Raw genomic sequence first — 15,900 nt, 5'->3', positions numbered from 1 at the left:
TCCCCTCAGCTGTGGTTTCAGCAGGGAATTAAAGCCAGAAGAAGTGGGCAGAGGGGTGACTCCAATACATGTCCCCTCCCCTCCCAAATCATGGCTAGTTACCAACCATGGGGATGGGGATTTTCAGATTGCGAAGGGGGGGAACCAAAGGAGTGATCCCTACATACAGGGCTCACTCTCATGGGGACCCACTAGGTTTTTGAGTGTAGATTCTGAGTCCAGCTCCAGAACAGGCTTGTTTGCTTGCTCAGGGTAGATGTGTGAAGTGCAGAGGCTCCTAGCAAGAACCTTTGAAGACTCATGTGCGGTGCTTTCCCCAAGAGGTGCTAATTCTTCCAGCCTGGGAACCGCTGAGAAATTCTGAGCTACTTATTAAGGAAAAAGGACAAGATGAATGTCATTCTTCTGTGTTAGACATAGTATCCAAACCCTCCCTATGCTTGCATGTGTGTGGTATTTTTATTAAAGAGCTGTCTAACTGGCAAAGGCCCAGATCCACAAAGCTATTTTGACCCCTAACATCCATGTACGTTTGATGTAACGTAAGTTACCCTTTTGGATTTGGGCCAAAGCTTATATTTCATTTTGGATTTTCAGAAAGTGCTGAGCACCCACCATCTGAGAACTGGAGCCCTTTACGTTTTCTCAAGTTGGGTACCCAAAATTGCTAGTCACTCGTGAAAATCTAGGCTTTATTGTATGTATTTCAAACAAGAGGCACTACAAGAGAAATAAGGGAATTTTCTTTCTTTCTTTTTCTTTCTTTCTTTTTCACAAATCCCAATGAACCACATTCTGTCTTGGTGTAACTGCCTAGACTTCAGATGACTTACTTCTACCAGGAATGAATTTGGCCTACTATGTGTCGAAATCTCTTCATGATGTTTTTAATTAAATGAAACCGTTTATTTTATGTATGAAGCATTTCTCTTCAATGTTGGCAGCAACACTGGGAGAATCAGATCATGAAACTCACTGGAAAGAGTATGAAATTGACAAGTCTAGTTTCACACTCTTAAGTTGGGGGAAGAGCAGAGCCGTAATCGAAATAGCATCAGGGTGAAAAGTCAATTACACTTTTAAAATTCTTTAATTTTAACGATTGAAGATGTTGCTAGTAACTCAGGTAGAGGTTGTTTTTAAAATATATGGGGCCAGATGCTCAACTGGCATAAATTAGCATAAATCCATTGACTTCCATGGGTATACGCTGATTTTATACCAGCGGAGGATCTAACACAGGATTTTAATTTTGACAAGTGTCTCTTGAATAATGAATAGGCAGAGGAGTAGATAAATCTATGAGCAAGACAGCTCTGGGCAGCATATCAGGGGCACGGAAGCCTTCTCTCTGCTGGTAAAATCCACTCAGAGTTCATGAATTACGATTATGCAGCTGATGCAACCCAGCATGGCCTCAGGGGCTTCGTTATATTTGGAGGGTCCCTTGGATAATTGAAGTGCTGTCTTTAGGATTCTGCTTTGTTCCTTAGAAGCAGGGAGATCATTGGAAGCACGCAAGGATATTACTTTTTTTTTTTCTCTGTGAGGATGAGCAAGAGGCTGTCCTGGGTAGGGCCTTTCTGTGGAGAGTTTCTTGAATGCTGGTAGGGCTGTCAGATTAGGGGAATGTGGGCAAAATGTGTTACTTAGGATGTGCCCTGCAATGGGATAATTCCATCAATTTCCGGGTCAGAATCGTGCAGTGGGCTCTTCCTGATAAAGCCCCCAGAAGGTAGGGTTAAAAGTCTGAAAGCACAAGGAGGTTCATACTGGGAGATTTCATCCTCCTCACAGTGTGGGTGGGCCGTATGCTGTATTGTTCGTGTTTAGTTAGATACCCTCTGCAAAGCTGTCGTCATAATGGGCTCGTAGATTCCTTCCCTCTCGGCATTTAAAGCAAATCCCTTGCAATGTTTTGTGTGTGTGCGAGCCATCCTCTAGTGACTGAACCACAGAGAGGATAAGGGATCTACTACTATTAGCAAAGGGAATTTTCGTTCAGGTCAAGTGGTAGAGGTCTATGTTTTTGGAGCTGAAGGACAAGGGTTCTAATCCCAATTCCTCTGGGGCAGGTGTGTTGTCAGAAACACAAAGATTTGTTAAGTTTCTCATGGCACAATTGTATCAGTTGTGTTTGTTGCCGTGATGCTTTGAAAGAAGGGAGCTGGCTCTTCCCCTTGGCCACACAGCACTGTATTGCTAACGTGAAATCTGTTTTATGGAGTCGAAGGGTGCTCAGATACCATGGTGAAGTCTTGATTGGGCTTAGACATGTGGCTGGCATATTACGTAGGGAGAAGTTGAGAAGGATGGTGCCGGCAGTCTGATATGGAGTTCTTCTAAAGGCAAATTAGATTCATGCTTCCCTGTCACGGAGAGCAGCTGATCTGTATATGGTTCACAAATCCTTTCCTTGCTCTCTAGCAATCATTGTACAAGGGCTTCGTTATTCTTTCAATTCTTCATACTCCCTGTGGTCCCACCATACACCTTGTTAAAACAGGATCTCAGCCAGGCTAGTCACTATCTGGGCATTCACCATCTGGCCCCTCATCCCCTTTGTTTGGTTTCTGTTACTGCCTCAGGGTGCAGCTGTGACCCCCAGCCACTCAGAGTCTACGTCCAGAGTTCCTGTGTGCTGAAGTCACTCATGTCAGCCTGAGTGCGTTTTGTTCAGCAAGTATCTTGCTGTTCCCATGCAGGGGGCCCAGATGGGCTCTCAGACACACCACGGTGACACTGGAGTAATAGCTTCGTCTGCCCTGGAGTTCCTCTGGCTTTCCAGAGTGCTACGGAGAGCAGAATCTAGCTCCCCATCTCCTTGGCTCTTGGTAACAGTCTCACATAGAAAATGGGAGAGGGGGCAGGTGTCTGCCGTGGATTCGTTTTGTAGAGAACACTGTCTTAAAGCGGCCGTTTGTCCAGAAAAGCTTTGCAAAGCCTGTGCCTTGGAAAACCCCTGTGCACAAGGCTGGGTTCACAACAGGACTGATTTGGGGGTGGGAGCAGGGACCCGCCAAACTTTAGGCCTCTGTGACCTTCTGCATCATTCCTAGCTACATCCATGTCCCATTGAACCCCTCCATCTCAATGGCCCGGGGCTGCAGATCCCAGTTCTGCGTGCACTGGGGAATTGGTTTCAGCCAGACGAGCCAGTGCAGTGAGTGGTAGGAGAATTGCTGCTTGCCTGGGGGAGCAGTGCTCGGTCCAGGGGAGCTGGAGAGCCCTGCTCCTGGCTGCGAGGGTAGGACTGCCGCTCACATGGGTGTTGTCTTTCTGCAGGCTCAGAAGAGATATCCCCAACAGGTGCAACACTCACTTTGATGCCGTGGCTCAGATCAGAGGCGAGGCTTTCTTCTTCAAAGGTAAGCAACTGCTCTCCGCGTAACGGCTGGGTGACCTTTGCCAAGCCAAAGCTGCACCTAGCTCTGCATTACGCGGCTGGGCTCCGTTCATGCAAACATTTCAGTCTACTCTTCTCTTTAAACCTGGTCTCCAGAAGAGGGATGGCTTTGCCAAGACGTCCGGGGCATGGAGTCAGGGTATTGGTTGCAGCACTAGGTTCACATCCAGTAATATTGGGTTTGCTCCAGAGCTGCCTGCCAGGGCTTGATTCTCATTCACGCTGAGGCCACTTTACACCATTGGGGCAGCGTAAAGGGCCCTTAGAACTTTAAGGCACTCTGTCTACACCCACCTTCAGACCCTACTGGAGCAGTGTCAGGAGGCCTCTGTGTAAATGAGAATCAGGCCACTGGCGCAGAGTGGACCTGTTAGGATCGCACCTGGCTCGAAACTAGTAGGATAGACATGATTTTCGAAAGGATGAAGAAGAGACCTCGAGACGGGCATCAGTGATGATGCAAACATGTAGAGACTTCCAGATGAGTGACTAAGGCTTTGTCTACGCTGCCAATTAAATGACAAAACTTTTGTCATTCACAGGTGCTTAAAAAAAGCCCCCCTCACCCCCGAAAGACAACAGTTTTGCCATGGCAAGTGGCCGTGTAAATGGCTTGTTGTTGGCAGGAGCGCTCTCCTGTCGACAATGCAAATCCTGCTCGTAGGGGGCAGGAGTATTTTGTCGGCAAAAGCACCAACAAACAGCGTTTACACTGCCTGACTTTTAGCGACTCGGCCATATCGCTAAAAGCTGTGTAGTGTAGACAAAGTCTAAATGAGGCCTGCTTGTTTCAGAAAGAAGGTGAATGAGGGTCGTGGTAGAGGTATACACAATACTGAATGGTAAATCAGGCACTTCTGCTTACCCAAGAATGCAGGGGAAATCCAGTGAAATTAAGAGACAATAAATTTAAACTGACACATAATTAAACTATGGAATTCACTGCTGCTAGAAGCTAAAGAGGCAAAAAATTGAATAGGATTCTAATGAATGATTAGGATTATATGTAAACTGTAAGAACATCTGCAATTACACTAATTGGATGGTAAGGCCCTCAGGACACCAGCCAATCACTGACTGCGTGGAGCTCGGAAAAAACTTCCATTTTCTCCTCACTTCATCCTGCCCCCAGTCATGGTTTTGCATAACTGCCCATTATGGGGTTTTTACACTTTGCTCTGAACCAGCTCTCAGTGGCCACGGTTAGAGACAGGATATCATCAATGTCTGCTATGCCACTATTTGAGCTCTTCAACCAGACTCTCCAGGATTTCAAAGTGACGAACTGAAATTGATATTTGCAGTATCAGAGTACAAATCTGGGTCCATCTAAGGACTGAGAGAACAGCCGCAGATCACTTTGACTTTTGTCCTGAATGCCTTCAACTTCCCTTTCCTCCCATGCTTCACGTTCCTGGTTCCACGTGCTGTGCATGCACCATCATCCAAAGACAACAGCATACGCACAGAGTTACAGCACCATCTGGCTCCATGCTTACTGAACAGTGTATCTCCAGGGGTGACAGGCTGTCTAAGAGAATCCTGCCAGTGCCTCCTCAGCTGTACAGAGTCCTTCTCTGCCTGGCCTGCTTGAGGTTTCTTTGCATTCGAGGTGGAAAGGTCCCCGACTGAGGCCACGGTGATGCATGGCTTCCTCGGCAATCGTTTGTCCAGAACTGACCCAACTGATTTCCTAGGGGAGAAAAAAGGCATCTCCTCTCTGAGGTGATAAACAGAAACCAGGAGAGTTTATGGCATCTCCATTGAAACGTCACTACCAGATAGAAGGAGGGAGAGCGTCCAAAGAGGGAACGAACAAAAGCATTTGAAGATGTCTGTGCCGCTGAGGCAGCACAAGGCAGAAGATGATGTTCGCCTCGCGAGGCCCTCTCTGCAGCCGTCTTTTTCTTTCTCACTCCTGCATACAGCTGCTGGCTCCAAAGAGCCTGCAAGGAAGAAAGGGGGTTAGGAGAGGAGAACTAGAACGAAAAACCAAGAGAGAAATCCTCCTCATGGTTTGTTTCTGGCATATATTTGCACATGTGTGTGTTTCTTCTGGAGAAGCAAGGGCAGAGTTAAAGGGCCAGATCCTTGGCTTGTAGAAATCTGTATTGACCTGGCAAACTGATGCCAATGGAGCCTCAGCTGGTGTAAATCTCCATAGCTTCAGTGATGTCAACAGGCAGATCTGGGGTAAACTGGCATAACTCCATTGACTTCAATTTACCTTAGCTAAGGATTTGGCTCAAAAGCTCTAGATTGGACTGAGGTAATTAATTATCACCTCTTGTGTGGCAGTTCCCAGCATGCTGAGGCAATAACTTGTCAGAACCGCATACAGAATGCCACCAAATGGTAATGTGAAACCTGAAGGAACACGACACAGAGGGCAGCTTTCTATGCAGACCCTCCAACTGGTGCAGTTCACATACAGACTGTACCGTCAGTTACCCAGAGCTCCTGTGGACTTTGGTGGAATTGCAGAGTTTCAGAACTTCTGAAAATCGGGCCACTTTGATTTAGGAACCTCACTTTAGGCAACCCAAGTTTTAAACTTTCTTCCATTTATATAGCGTGTACAGAAATGTTGCCAGAGGTATCCCGCATGCTGAGAGCATTTCCCAGCTGGAATCAAAACCACCAAACATCAGAAAAAACAAAATGCCTCTGCCCACGTGAACGGGGACTTCCCATGATCTCTGTGAATTAGGGGAGGCCAGGAAGGCCCATCTTAACCTTGGTTTTCATCCTTACATTTCAACCTGCCAGGCTTGGGCTGGTCTTCTATCAGGCTCACTCACCATAAATGAAATCATTTCACTCTGTACACTAATTACAGTTCTTGTCCAGGATGGCCTGGAGATAGTCAGGGTAAATATGGCGCTTTGGCAGGCAGACCTGGCCACGGTGAGGCGATAGCATGAGCTTCGTGGGCAAATGGGAGCTATTGCATTCAGAATTCACTGCTACCAAAATTGCTATGTTTCTGCTGCTCCCGACAGCCTCTTGGAAATCAGCTTATTCCCGACTTTGAATTCGGACTGAAAACTGGCTTCTTGTAACTGCACACCTGCTGGGTGCATCAACAGTGAAAGAGTGCTGCTAAGTGCTGGTGGGGTTTCTCCAGTTATGTCAAATTAGCACCGAGCGCTTTTAACTTTAGATACGTTCCTATTAGCAAAGCAATTATGCCAAGCAGTATTTCTTCTGAAAACGGTGAAAATCTGGCATTTTCCAGTGCAAGCCTAATTAGAGATGCAAAGAACATCTTCATTTAATTACGTGTTTCCATAAATCTACAATAGCCACACAGTTTGAATACTAGATTTGTAATGATCTTAAAAGAATTTGTAATTACTGCCATTCCTAACAGTAGAATATATTATTCAGACATAGATTTTAGTCATATAAAGCAAATAGGCAAAATGCAGCAGAAGAATAAGTATGTGATATAAATCCTTATAATTGTAATAAAAAAATCCCCTCTCTGCAGATGTTTAAGTGTTGGAGTTTTGCCTCCTGCATTATTAGGCTAAGATCCAATTTCCATAAAATTTTGAAAGTTGGTGTGTCAGTCTGCCAACTCTGTAGAAGTGTAGCTGAATGTCTTGAATACAAATCAGAAGAAACATCTTGGGCCTGTTGCTCATTTCCCAGGGGGATCCCTGCTATGCTGAAAGGGATATGCATAACCTCACAACAATAGCTTCTTGGGAATGGGGGTACTAGAGAGGAGACTGAGGGGAGATAGGGAAGGTACTCAGCCTGCTTCCTCCAGCTCAGAACTCATGCTATAGAGATCCCAGGGGAATATGTATTCATGGAATGTGCTGCAAAACCACAGAAATTCAGGTGGAAAGTTCCAAAGTGCCTAAGGGAATTAGGTACCCAACTCCCATTGAATGGGATTTGGTAACCTAACTGCCTGGTACACCTTTGAATATCCCAGCCTTAAACTTGTACCCCACAGCAAACATTGATCTTCCCCTCCCATCACAACCAATGTGATTTCTTGCTGAGCCCCAATTCCTACGGCTGACATAGATGGCTGCAGCTGAGGTTGCTGGCGCTGTGCTCCTTTACATCAGCAGAGAATTTGTCTCGTTGTAACATTTCGGGTGAAAAGGAGGCCACTTTCTCAAAACACCTTGGAATGGTGCACAATATACGTCAGCTCTTCCTTTCTTCCTCTATTTTTTCTTTTTTCCTTTCACTCCTCCATTCCTACCCCTTTATAAAAGCTGCTGGATTTCAGATCACCTTTTCCTAGTACACAACAGGGAGGGGATTGTTGCAGAGGGATGTGCAAAATATTCAAACACTTGGAGGTCAGAGCCATAGCAGAGCAGTATACAGTGGTAGTCACTGTTTGCTAAAGCAACTGGGGGAGTGGGGAGAGGGAAAAGCTCCAGATACTTCTGTCTCTTCAGAGGCTATCACTTGTTGGGCTAGTCTGTGGTCTGATCTAGCCTGGTTTTAGCTGCCTTAGTACTCTTTGGTCTCAGGTGCTCAGTTGCTGGGTGATAGTGATGCTGGTATTACTGCTGAGGCAGCATATTCAGCCCTGGAGGGAAGGTGGGGAAATATCTCCTGTCTCCCTGCAGAATGTTCTCTGGAGCAGCACGGATGCTCTTACCCGTAAAAGATTCATTTATCAGACAGAAGGATGGTGACTGCAATGCAGAGTCTGGAAGGGAAACGGGAGTGGATTTCTCCTTATGGCTCAGGGTCAGCAATATGGGAGCCATGCAAGGGATGGGGAAAAAAAGAAAGCAAGTAGTTTCATAGTTCCCACCTTATGTACTTTGTTTTCTACTATCCCCTGACTCCACCCACAGCTTTTTCCTCCTAGCAAAGGGGTGTTATGGCCTGGTTCATTAATGTCCAATCTGTATTCATCTAGGCAAGTACTTCTGGAGACTGACTCGCAATAAACACTTGGTCTCCCTCCAGCCAGCTCAGATCCACCGTTTCTGGAGGGGTCTACCTCTCAATATGGACAGTGTGGACGCAGTGTATGAGAGAACCAATGACCACAAGATCGTGTTCTTCAAAGGTAAGAGCAAAAACATCATTAAAGGGATCTCTTGCTGGTATCTGTATCAGTAGCTTTAAACTTCCACTAGTCTTGCAGGCAAGGAGGAACTCGGTGTCATTCAGTGGAATTTGCCATGCTGGACAAGTAAGCCTCAGTGTGGCAGGTGACATTTCAGAGCCCCAGGTGCATATGCTGAGGTGGTCCACTGAGCTCCTGGGTTGGGTCATAAGCTGCCATGAACCCATCGTTGCAAGGCTAATACATATTAAGCTGCTAATCCACCCACTCCAAAAGCAACAATTATGTTTGGTAAAAAAAAATTCACTTTCTCAAACAGGGCCAGCTGGAGTAGCAAACTACTTTTTCTCTTAAACGTGCTACAATTCCTAAGAATTCGCATCTTCTTTTTCTTTCCCTTTATACTTCATTGAGTGAAGATGGATTTTTAATTCTTCTGTACTCACAGGGCCTACCCTGCGCATCTTGCATCTGAAACAATGTACACTAAGAGCATTCAGTGTTGCTGGAGGCACTTGGAGGAATTTGCTGGCTGTGTGCATCAGTGCCTGAGTGAGGTTGTAGTAGCCAAGCTGTAGAAGGGCCCTACTAGTAGTATTAGCTAAGGGGAGAGTTCCTTTAGCTCAAATAGTTTGGGCGCTGAAGAGCCAGGGTTCTAGCCCTGGTCCCCAGTTGCGTGTGATTTAGCTGAGAACTGTTTTTGTCTGCAGTGCACTGATTCATCACAAAAAGAAAAGGAGGACTTGTGGCACCTTAGAGACTAACAGATTTATTTGAGCGTAAGCATTCGTGAGCTACAGCTCACTTCATTACAGTATTACAGAAATTCAGTAAACTATGTTCCACCTTAGTGACTAGACATTAGGTTCGGTTCATACCTCTGAAGTGTCCCACCCGGCAGAACTAAATGTACCTCAGGCCTGTTCATTCCTGGTATTATGCCTGCTGCCAGTAGTTGCTCTGTTCGTTTGAATTTAACTAATTAGCAGTTTCCCACACTCCAAACTGTGGCTGTGTCTCCACTGTGTAATTACTGCAGCCAGCACTCAAACTGCGTCTGTGGTGCTTTGTAGGGAGCTGGTCTACTGGATAACTCCAAAAGGAGCAGCTGTGCTAAGCTTCTCTCAGTTGGAAATTGCTTTTTGCCTCTCTAATGTCCCACTTTGAGTGTGGTAAATTATTGATTTTGGAAGTGCTGAATCGTAGAGGTGAGGCTGCAGAAATGGATTATCCTCAGTAATGGATCCCACACGTGTGTCTGCACCCATTAAAGCTTTTAAGGCCTCCCACATGCTGCCGAAGCATTATTTCCTCAAATGGAGGAAATCCAAAATGGCTGCCATGATGTGTTGGATTCCACAAGGACCCTGCCAAACCACACAGCTACTGAAAGAACAATATCAGAGAGGCACACAATCCATAGGTCCAATTATGGATCCTGGGCCGGATTCACAGCTTTCAGCACAGGGCTTGCAGTTTGTACCCTCTGTGCACAGAGGAGCAGCTGCGCTAGAGCATGGACTGTATGGATTCCCCTCCAGGAGAGCAGCCAAATGCTATGGTAATGGAGGCCATATAAGTACCCAAGACAGACAGATCGCTCGAGACCCCATGTGCCCTTCCTACCACATGTGCAGGTCTTTCAAATCCAGCTGAATGAATGCACAGAAACGTGGGGGAGTCTCCTACAAAGGTGGTGCGTACATGCATGTGTAAAAGTTGAATTACAGACAGAACTTCTCCATTGGCCCTCGAAAGCTGTGTGTGATTTTTTTATTTCTATTAAACAGTTATTGTGTGGAAATCAAAGGGGAAGAGGGTGGGAATTAAATGGCATAACCAGAGATGACTAGCCTCAGACTACGCAGCATAATCAACATGTCTATGTCCTGGGACCTAATGCCTCCAGCAGCAAAATAGCAAAGGCTGGCTGTATCCAAGTGGGAGTTTGACACACACAGCATTTTCCACAAGAAGCAGATTCTTTGGCAGGTGGTTGTTTTGTAGTTCTCTTTCTGGAGTGCTGTGAATTTGAATCTAGGGATTGTCACAGCAGCAGATCATGGAGTGTAACCTGAAGCAGAATTGATATTTCTACATGTCTATTTCCTCTCCGCAGGAGACAGATACTGGGTGTTCAAAGACAACAACGTGGAGGAAGGATACCCTCGGCCAATTTTGGATTTTGGCTTGCCACCGGGAGGCATCGACGCTGCCTTCTCCTGGGCCCACAATGACAAGACTTATTTCTTTAAGGACCGTCTCTACTGGCGCTATGACAACCATGAGCGGAGGATGGATCCCGGCTATCCTTCAGAGACCACTTTGTGGAAGGGCATTCCAAGCACGTTAGATGACGCAATGAGATGGTCAGATGGTGAGTCGGTGCTCGCTTAGCAGAGTTTTTTGGTTTTGTTTTTTTGTTTTTTTTTTAAACCTAAGGCCTTGTCTGCACTTAAAAATGTTGTGGCTTTAACTAGGCCAGCACAGTTAAATTGGAGGCGAAACAAAGCCTTAGTGCAGGCCCAGTTAGTTATACCAGTATAAAAGCGCTTATAGCCATGTAGCGTATTCTGTCTCAGTAAAGCAAAATAAGCGATACCAATATTAAGTGTCTTATCCCAGTATAGCTCCATCTACAATAGGGCATTCACCAGTATAACTATTCTGGCAAACAAAAATCAGATCCCTTACCAACATAATTATGTCAGTAAAACTTTTTAAGTGTAGACTGGACCTAACGTGCTATTCCAGCAGTGAGGAACCATTATCACTGGAGTTCTCATGAGACTTTGCGAGTACAGCTATGAAATCTCACCATGATTCCTTAGAAGTTTTTAAGGTCAGGCTTGACAAAGCCCTGGCTGGGATGATTTAGTTGGGATTGGTCCTGCTCTGGGCAGGGGGTTGGACTAGATGGCCTCCAGAGGTCCCTTCCAACTCTGTTATTCTATGATTCTATGATGCAGTTTTACTCAAGGGAGACAGAGATGTCATCACAAGAATCTTGTGATCAGTCTTGCAAGATGTTGCTCAGTAACTGGACATGTGTCACTGCTTGATATGTAAAGCATGTCTAATAAGTAGCAAATGCCAGGATGTAGGCAAGTCCGGGTTCTGTATTGCACCGGCCAGGGGCTGCAATATGTCTGACGGCAAACATGCCACCTTGGGTTGTGACTGGATGAAATAAGCAGAGTTGGGCAAGCTCGTTTCTTGGGTGGGAGACGTCAGAGGTAAACCCCAGGAAGATATGTTGAGGACACTCTTCTCTCTGTCAAAACCGTGCTATACACATACATTAATATCAATACCAACCAATGCTCCACATCATATTAAGGGACATGCAGCTTTGGACATAACAATAAATTCCTGATCACTCTGGGCATCTCGGGGCATTTTTGCAAAAGTGGAGCATGTGTTCCAGCATCCTAGACAAATTCCAGTGAAGGTAACTCTGTTCTGCTACCCCATTCCCCTGGTGCTTTGATAGGATAGGAGATTCTTTGCATTTTTTGTCTTTAAAGTGTTGCAGCACTGCCAATCTGGGGTACGTCTACACTCCACAATGAGGGTGTGACGCTCAGCTCCAGGAGACGTACCCACGCTAGCTCTCATCCAGCTAATGTGTTAAAAATAGAATGTAGGATGGCAGTGTGAGCTGTAGGGCAGGCTAGCTGCACCAAGTACATGCCCGTCTGAGGCCCTAAGGGAGAGGAATTGTTTAGCATAGGACAACAAATTATAACTAGGAGTACCAGGATGAATTTAATTCTACGAATAATGAGATTAAATTCCCAAGGCAAGCAGTATACACATCCTCCACTGCACTCTATTTTTTTCAGTATGGCAGCCATCCACCTCTGAAGACAATGAACACCAAGGCAGATCAGTTACTGTGTGTCAGGCTGCATATATATGATAGAAGTGGCATTGATACTTGTCTAATACCAAATAGGTTTTATTGATCTATTATTTGCTGTGAACATTATTCTTTTCCTTGAAGTCTTCAAAATTATTTCCCATCCTACATGTGCTCTGCAAAGATACCATGTTCTGGATTTCTGCCTTTGTTATTCATTATCGTTTTACATTCCTATTGCAGCCGTTTGTACTAGGCACTGTACAAGCATGTAGTGAGAGACAGTTCCTGCCCTAAGAAACAGACAACCAAAGGCCCTAGTCCTGCCAGTTGCCCTACAGAAATCAGTGGGGTTCCTACAGACAAAAGGGTCATTTAGAGTAGCTTGTAGGACTGGGGCCTCCTACGGTGGTTGATTAGGGCATTGGCAATAGTCTGTCCTGTTTTGGCAGTAGTCTGGCTTGAGCCGTATCATGTGGTGGGTTGGATATGGATATGGATTTTGTCTTGTGCCATATTTGTTGAAATTTGAGTTGGAAAAAAATAAGTCAATAAGATATAAAGAGTTTTGGTTTTTTAAGTAAATGTTTGGCAGGGGATCAGGAAGCTCCTTCTAGGGAATGAGATTTATTGGTGTGGGGCCTGATCTCCCTGGGGAAGGGGCGGGAAGTTCCGTTAGTGGAGACATGTAAAACCATCCATTCCCTCCAGCACAAACACTACTTACAAGAAAGTGGCACTTCCCGGTTTGATTTAGATGTCAAACTAACAACGTAATAGCGACCTGGGAAGAGGGACATCTCCAGGGGCTTATCGGGCTGAACTTTGGAAGCTTTTGAGCGTACCCCATCACTCCCGTTGGCAGGTATCCTTAACAAGGATGGAGCAAGTTCAGGGAATTTAAAATGTACCTGTTCGTGGGTGAAATTTACCCTGGACAAGAGGTCTGTGTGCAATCCACACACCTCCTGGGTGTGGTGTTCTGTCCCATCTAGAGGCACCAAGACCACCTAGAGAGAGATTAATGAGTCTGCTCTACAGCCTTAGCTAGGGGCCATATGGCTTTTAGCTCATGCAGTAGAGGCTCATGCATTTAGCTCCAGAGATCCCAGGTTCGATCCTGCCCACTGACGACCGGGGTCTGTCCATGTTACATGTACAAGGCCCTATGAACCACTTAACCCTTTAACATGGGACTTAAATGATGCATAAGACATTGTGGGAGGCCTCAATGCTGAGGTGTTTTGGAAACGTCTGGCTAGCAGAAGCACAGTATATTGTAGGAGTTTCTCTTCCCAGGCCCCTTGTGGGTTAAAGACCTTGAGGTTATCTCTTTAAGAATACGCCAGAGGCATCCCAAAACCCCCAGTATATTTTCTCTGGGCACATCAACATATAGGCCCTTCTGTCAAGTTAGACATATGAGGCCTTGCCCATCTTCCTCCTCCACCATCACTGGGCCTTTGGCACCATGGCTGGTGCGTCGTGTGTATGGCAGACCCCCCCTGACTTGTCCACTGTAGTAGCATAGGCCTAAAGCTACCCCCGGGAACAAACAGGTGGCACCATGTGCCTGCCTACTGTGCTGGCATGAACAGGTGCAAGTGGACAAAAACTCCATTACTCCTGGTGGACTTGCACCTGCTCCCATCAGCTCAGGGTGTTTCCATTACTGGGATGTCCAGCTGGGTGGGAGCACCCCTTTGCTGCCATGGCGACACCTGCACGCAAGAGACTAGTGATAGAGAGCCCGCCCAGCGCTCATGCAGGCTAACCCTGCATGTCTTTTTTTTTTTTTCCAGGTGCGACCTATTTCTTCAGGGGCAAGGAGTACTGGAAAGTGTCGGACAATGACCTGGAAGCAGAACCCGGTTACCCTCAGTCCATCGCCAGAGACTGGCTGGTGTGCGGTGACATGCAGTCTGATTCTCCAGACTCGGCAGGGCGCAGCAGGACTGGGGCGCGCTCCAAGCAAGGGCAGCACGACGAGAGCCGTTCGGAAAACGGCTACGAGGTCTGCTCATGCACCTCCTCCTCAGATTCCCTCTCGGCCCGCCCGGCACTCAGACTCTCCGCAAGCCTTGTCCTAGCGAGCCTGTGGATGGCCGCAGTGGCTTGCGCAGCACTATGACATCCAGTAACATGGACAAGAAGATGTTACGGCGCTTCAGCGACTGGTGGTGGGAAAAAATCACACCATGCTACGCTGTTACCGCCGAAACAAACATTCCTAGGAACATGGCAACGAAGGTTTCAAGTTCTCCATGGGAAGTGAACTGGGTTTATTTTTATTTTTTAGTTAAAGGTCTAATAATGGACTGTGGGTTCTGCACCTTCTTCTTCCCCCAACCAGCTAAAGAATAAAGACATTGCTGAATATTAGTTACAAAGGTTTTGTAGAGATGTAACACTCGGGGTGTGTAAGAACTGCCAAGTAGAGAAGGCATGGATACATTGAAAGGCCACTCTGGTTTCTTGAAAACAGACCAGATAGTGGTGAAACCCAGTTGTTATTCCAGGAACAAAAGCAGCCTCGGTGTAAGGCAATGGGAAAGATGCAACAGCTGTGCTGACATTCAGTAATGTAATATATGCATCCAAGTGGATGTATGAGATAGAATGGCATCTTGATGGCACTGGGCTTGATTGCAAAGTGGTACATTTCACAAACAAATCTATGCTGCCAACTGATGTCAAGCTAACCCACGCCAGTTTCTATAGATCAGAAACATATTTGCCTTTATGAAGGACGTGAAGGTCACCTTTGATTCCAGATGTTTAAATTTAAGGGCTTCTCTGTTAAACCTTGGCCACACAAACATAGATACCATGGTCAACAGCAGGTATCGATTCCCCCTGTCTTCAGCAAACGCCTTGACTGCTTGAGCTAGAGTAGCTCTTTGATCTCGGAGCAAGTAGCGGGCTGTTACAAGCACTGAGTGCAGTCGTTCAGCTGAGATGCAGTGACGCACATGAAGCCAGTGTAATCCACATGCATCTAACTTTTCTGCGCCCCCTAAATTCTATTCTAGATGTATTTTGTGATTGATCGCTGCATACAAAAATCACATTCGTTTAAGGCTTCCTTTCAAGGATTTGTGAGGGACTAAACTTTGAATTGTGGATGCACGCGCCAGTTTTAGACGTATTTTCAAATAACAGGTTCTGCTTTTTGGCTGGCTTCTTATATCAGCCAGATGCCATTATGATACCATCAGTTGTGAATCAGTTATTCTGTATGCCACTGTCACTGTTTAATTTGGCACCAATACACTAAAGGAGAACGAAGGGGATTAATTGTTTTAAAGTGGGGATCTTGCTCCATAAAAATGACGTCACAAAATTCCATGTTTGTCTCTCCTTCGCTTACAGATCCAGTTTGCTCAGTTCACAAGTAAAAGGATGGTTTTCTAACTGTCCCCATATTCTACATGGGTCCAGAGAGTCAAGCTGGGTTCTGTCTGGCTCCTGGACCAACACCTGCCCCTCCTGACTCAGCGGAGGTGAACTACAGCTGTACATATGTGTAGCTTCTGTGGTTGGTTGAAATGTTTTAAATTTCACACTTTCCGTCAA

General features: G+C 46.0%; 1 protein-coding gene across 1 annotated transcript in view; it reads left to right on the top strand.

Annotated features, from left to right (window-relative positions):
• Positions 1 to 14,706, top strand: part of MMP17 (matrix metallopeptidase 17) — a 103,814-nt gene extending 89,108 nt beyond the window's left edge. The window contains exons 7-10 of the mRNA XM_073312878.2: positions 3,286 to 3,368; positions 8,310 to 8,462; positions 10,582 to 10,839; positions 14,127 to 14,706. Of these exons, the coding sequence (XP_073168979.1) occupies positions 3,286 to 3,368; positions 8,310 to 8,462; positions 10,582 to 10,839; positions 14,127 to 14,455 (823 nt within the window). The 3' untranslated portion in view covers positions 14,456 to 14,706. The remainder of the gene's footprint in view (positions 1 to 3,285; positions 3,369 to 8,309; positions 8,463 to 10,581; positions 10,840 to 14,126) is intronic.
• The last annotated feature ends 1,194 nt before the right edge of the window (positions 14,707 to 15,900 follow it).

Source organism: Lepidochelys kempii, chromosome 15 (genome assembly GCF_965140285.1).
Source record: "Lepidochelys kempii isolate rLepKem1 chromosome 15, rLepKem1.hap1, whole genome shotgun sequence".
Taxonomy (NCBI): domain Eukaryota; kingdom Metazoa; phylum Chordata; order Testudines; family Cheloniidae; genus Lepidochelys; species Lepidochelys kempii.
Note: the sequence above shows the minus strand (reverse complement) of the source record. Positions and strands in the feature narration are given on the sequence as shown.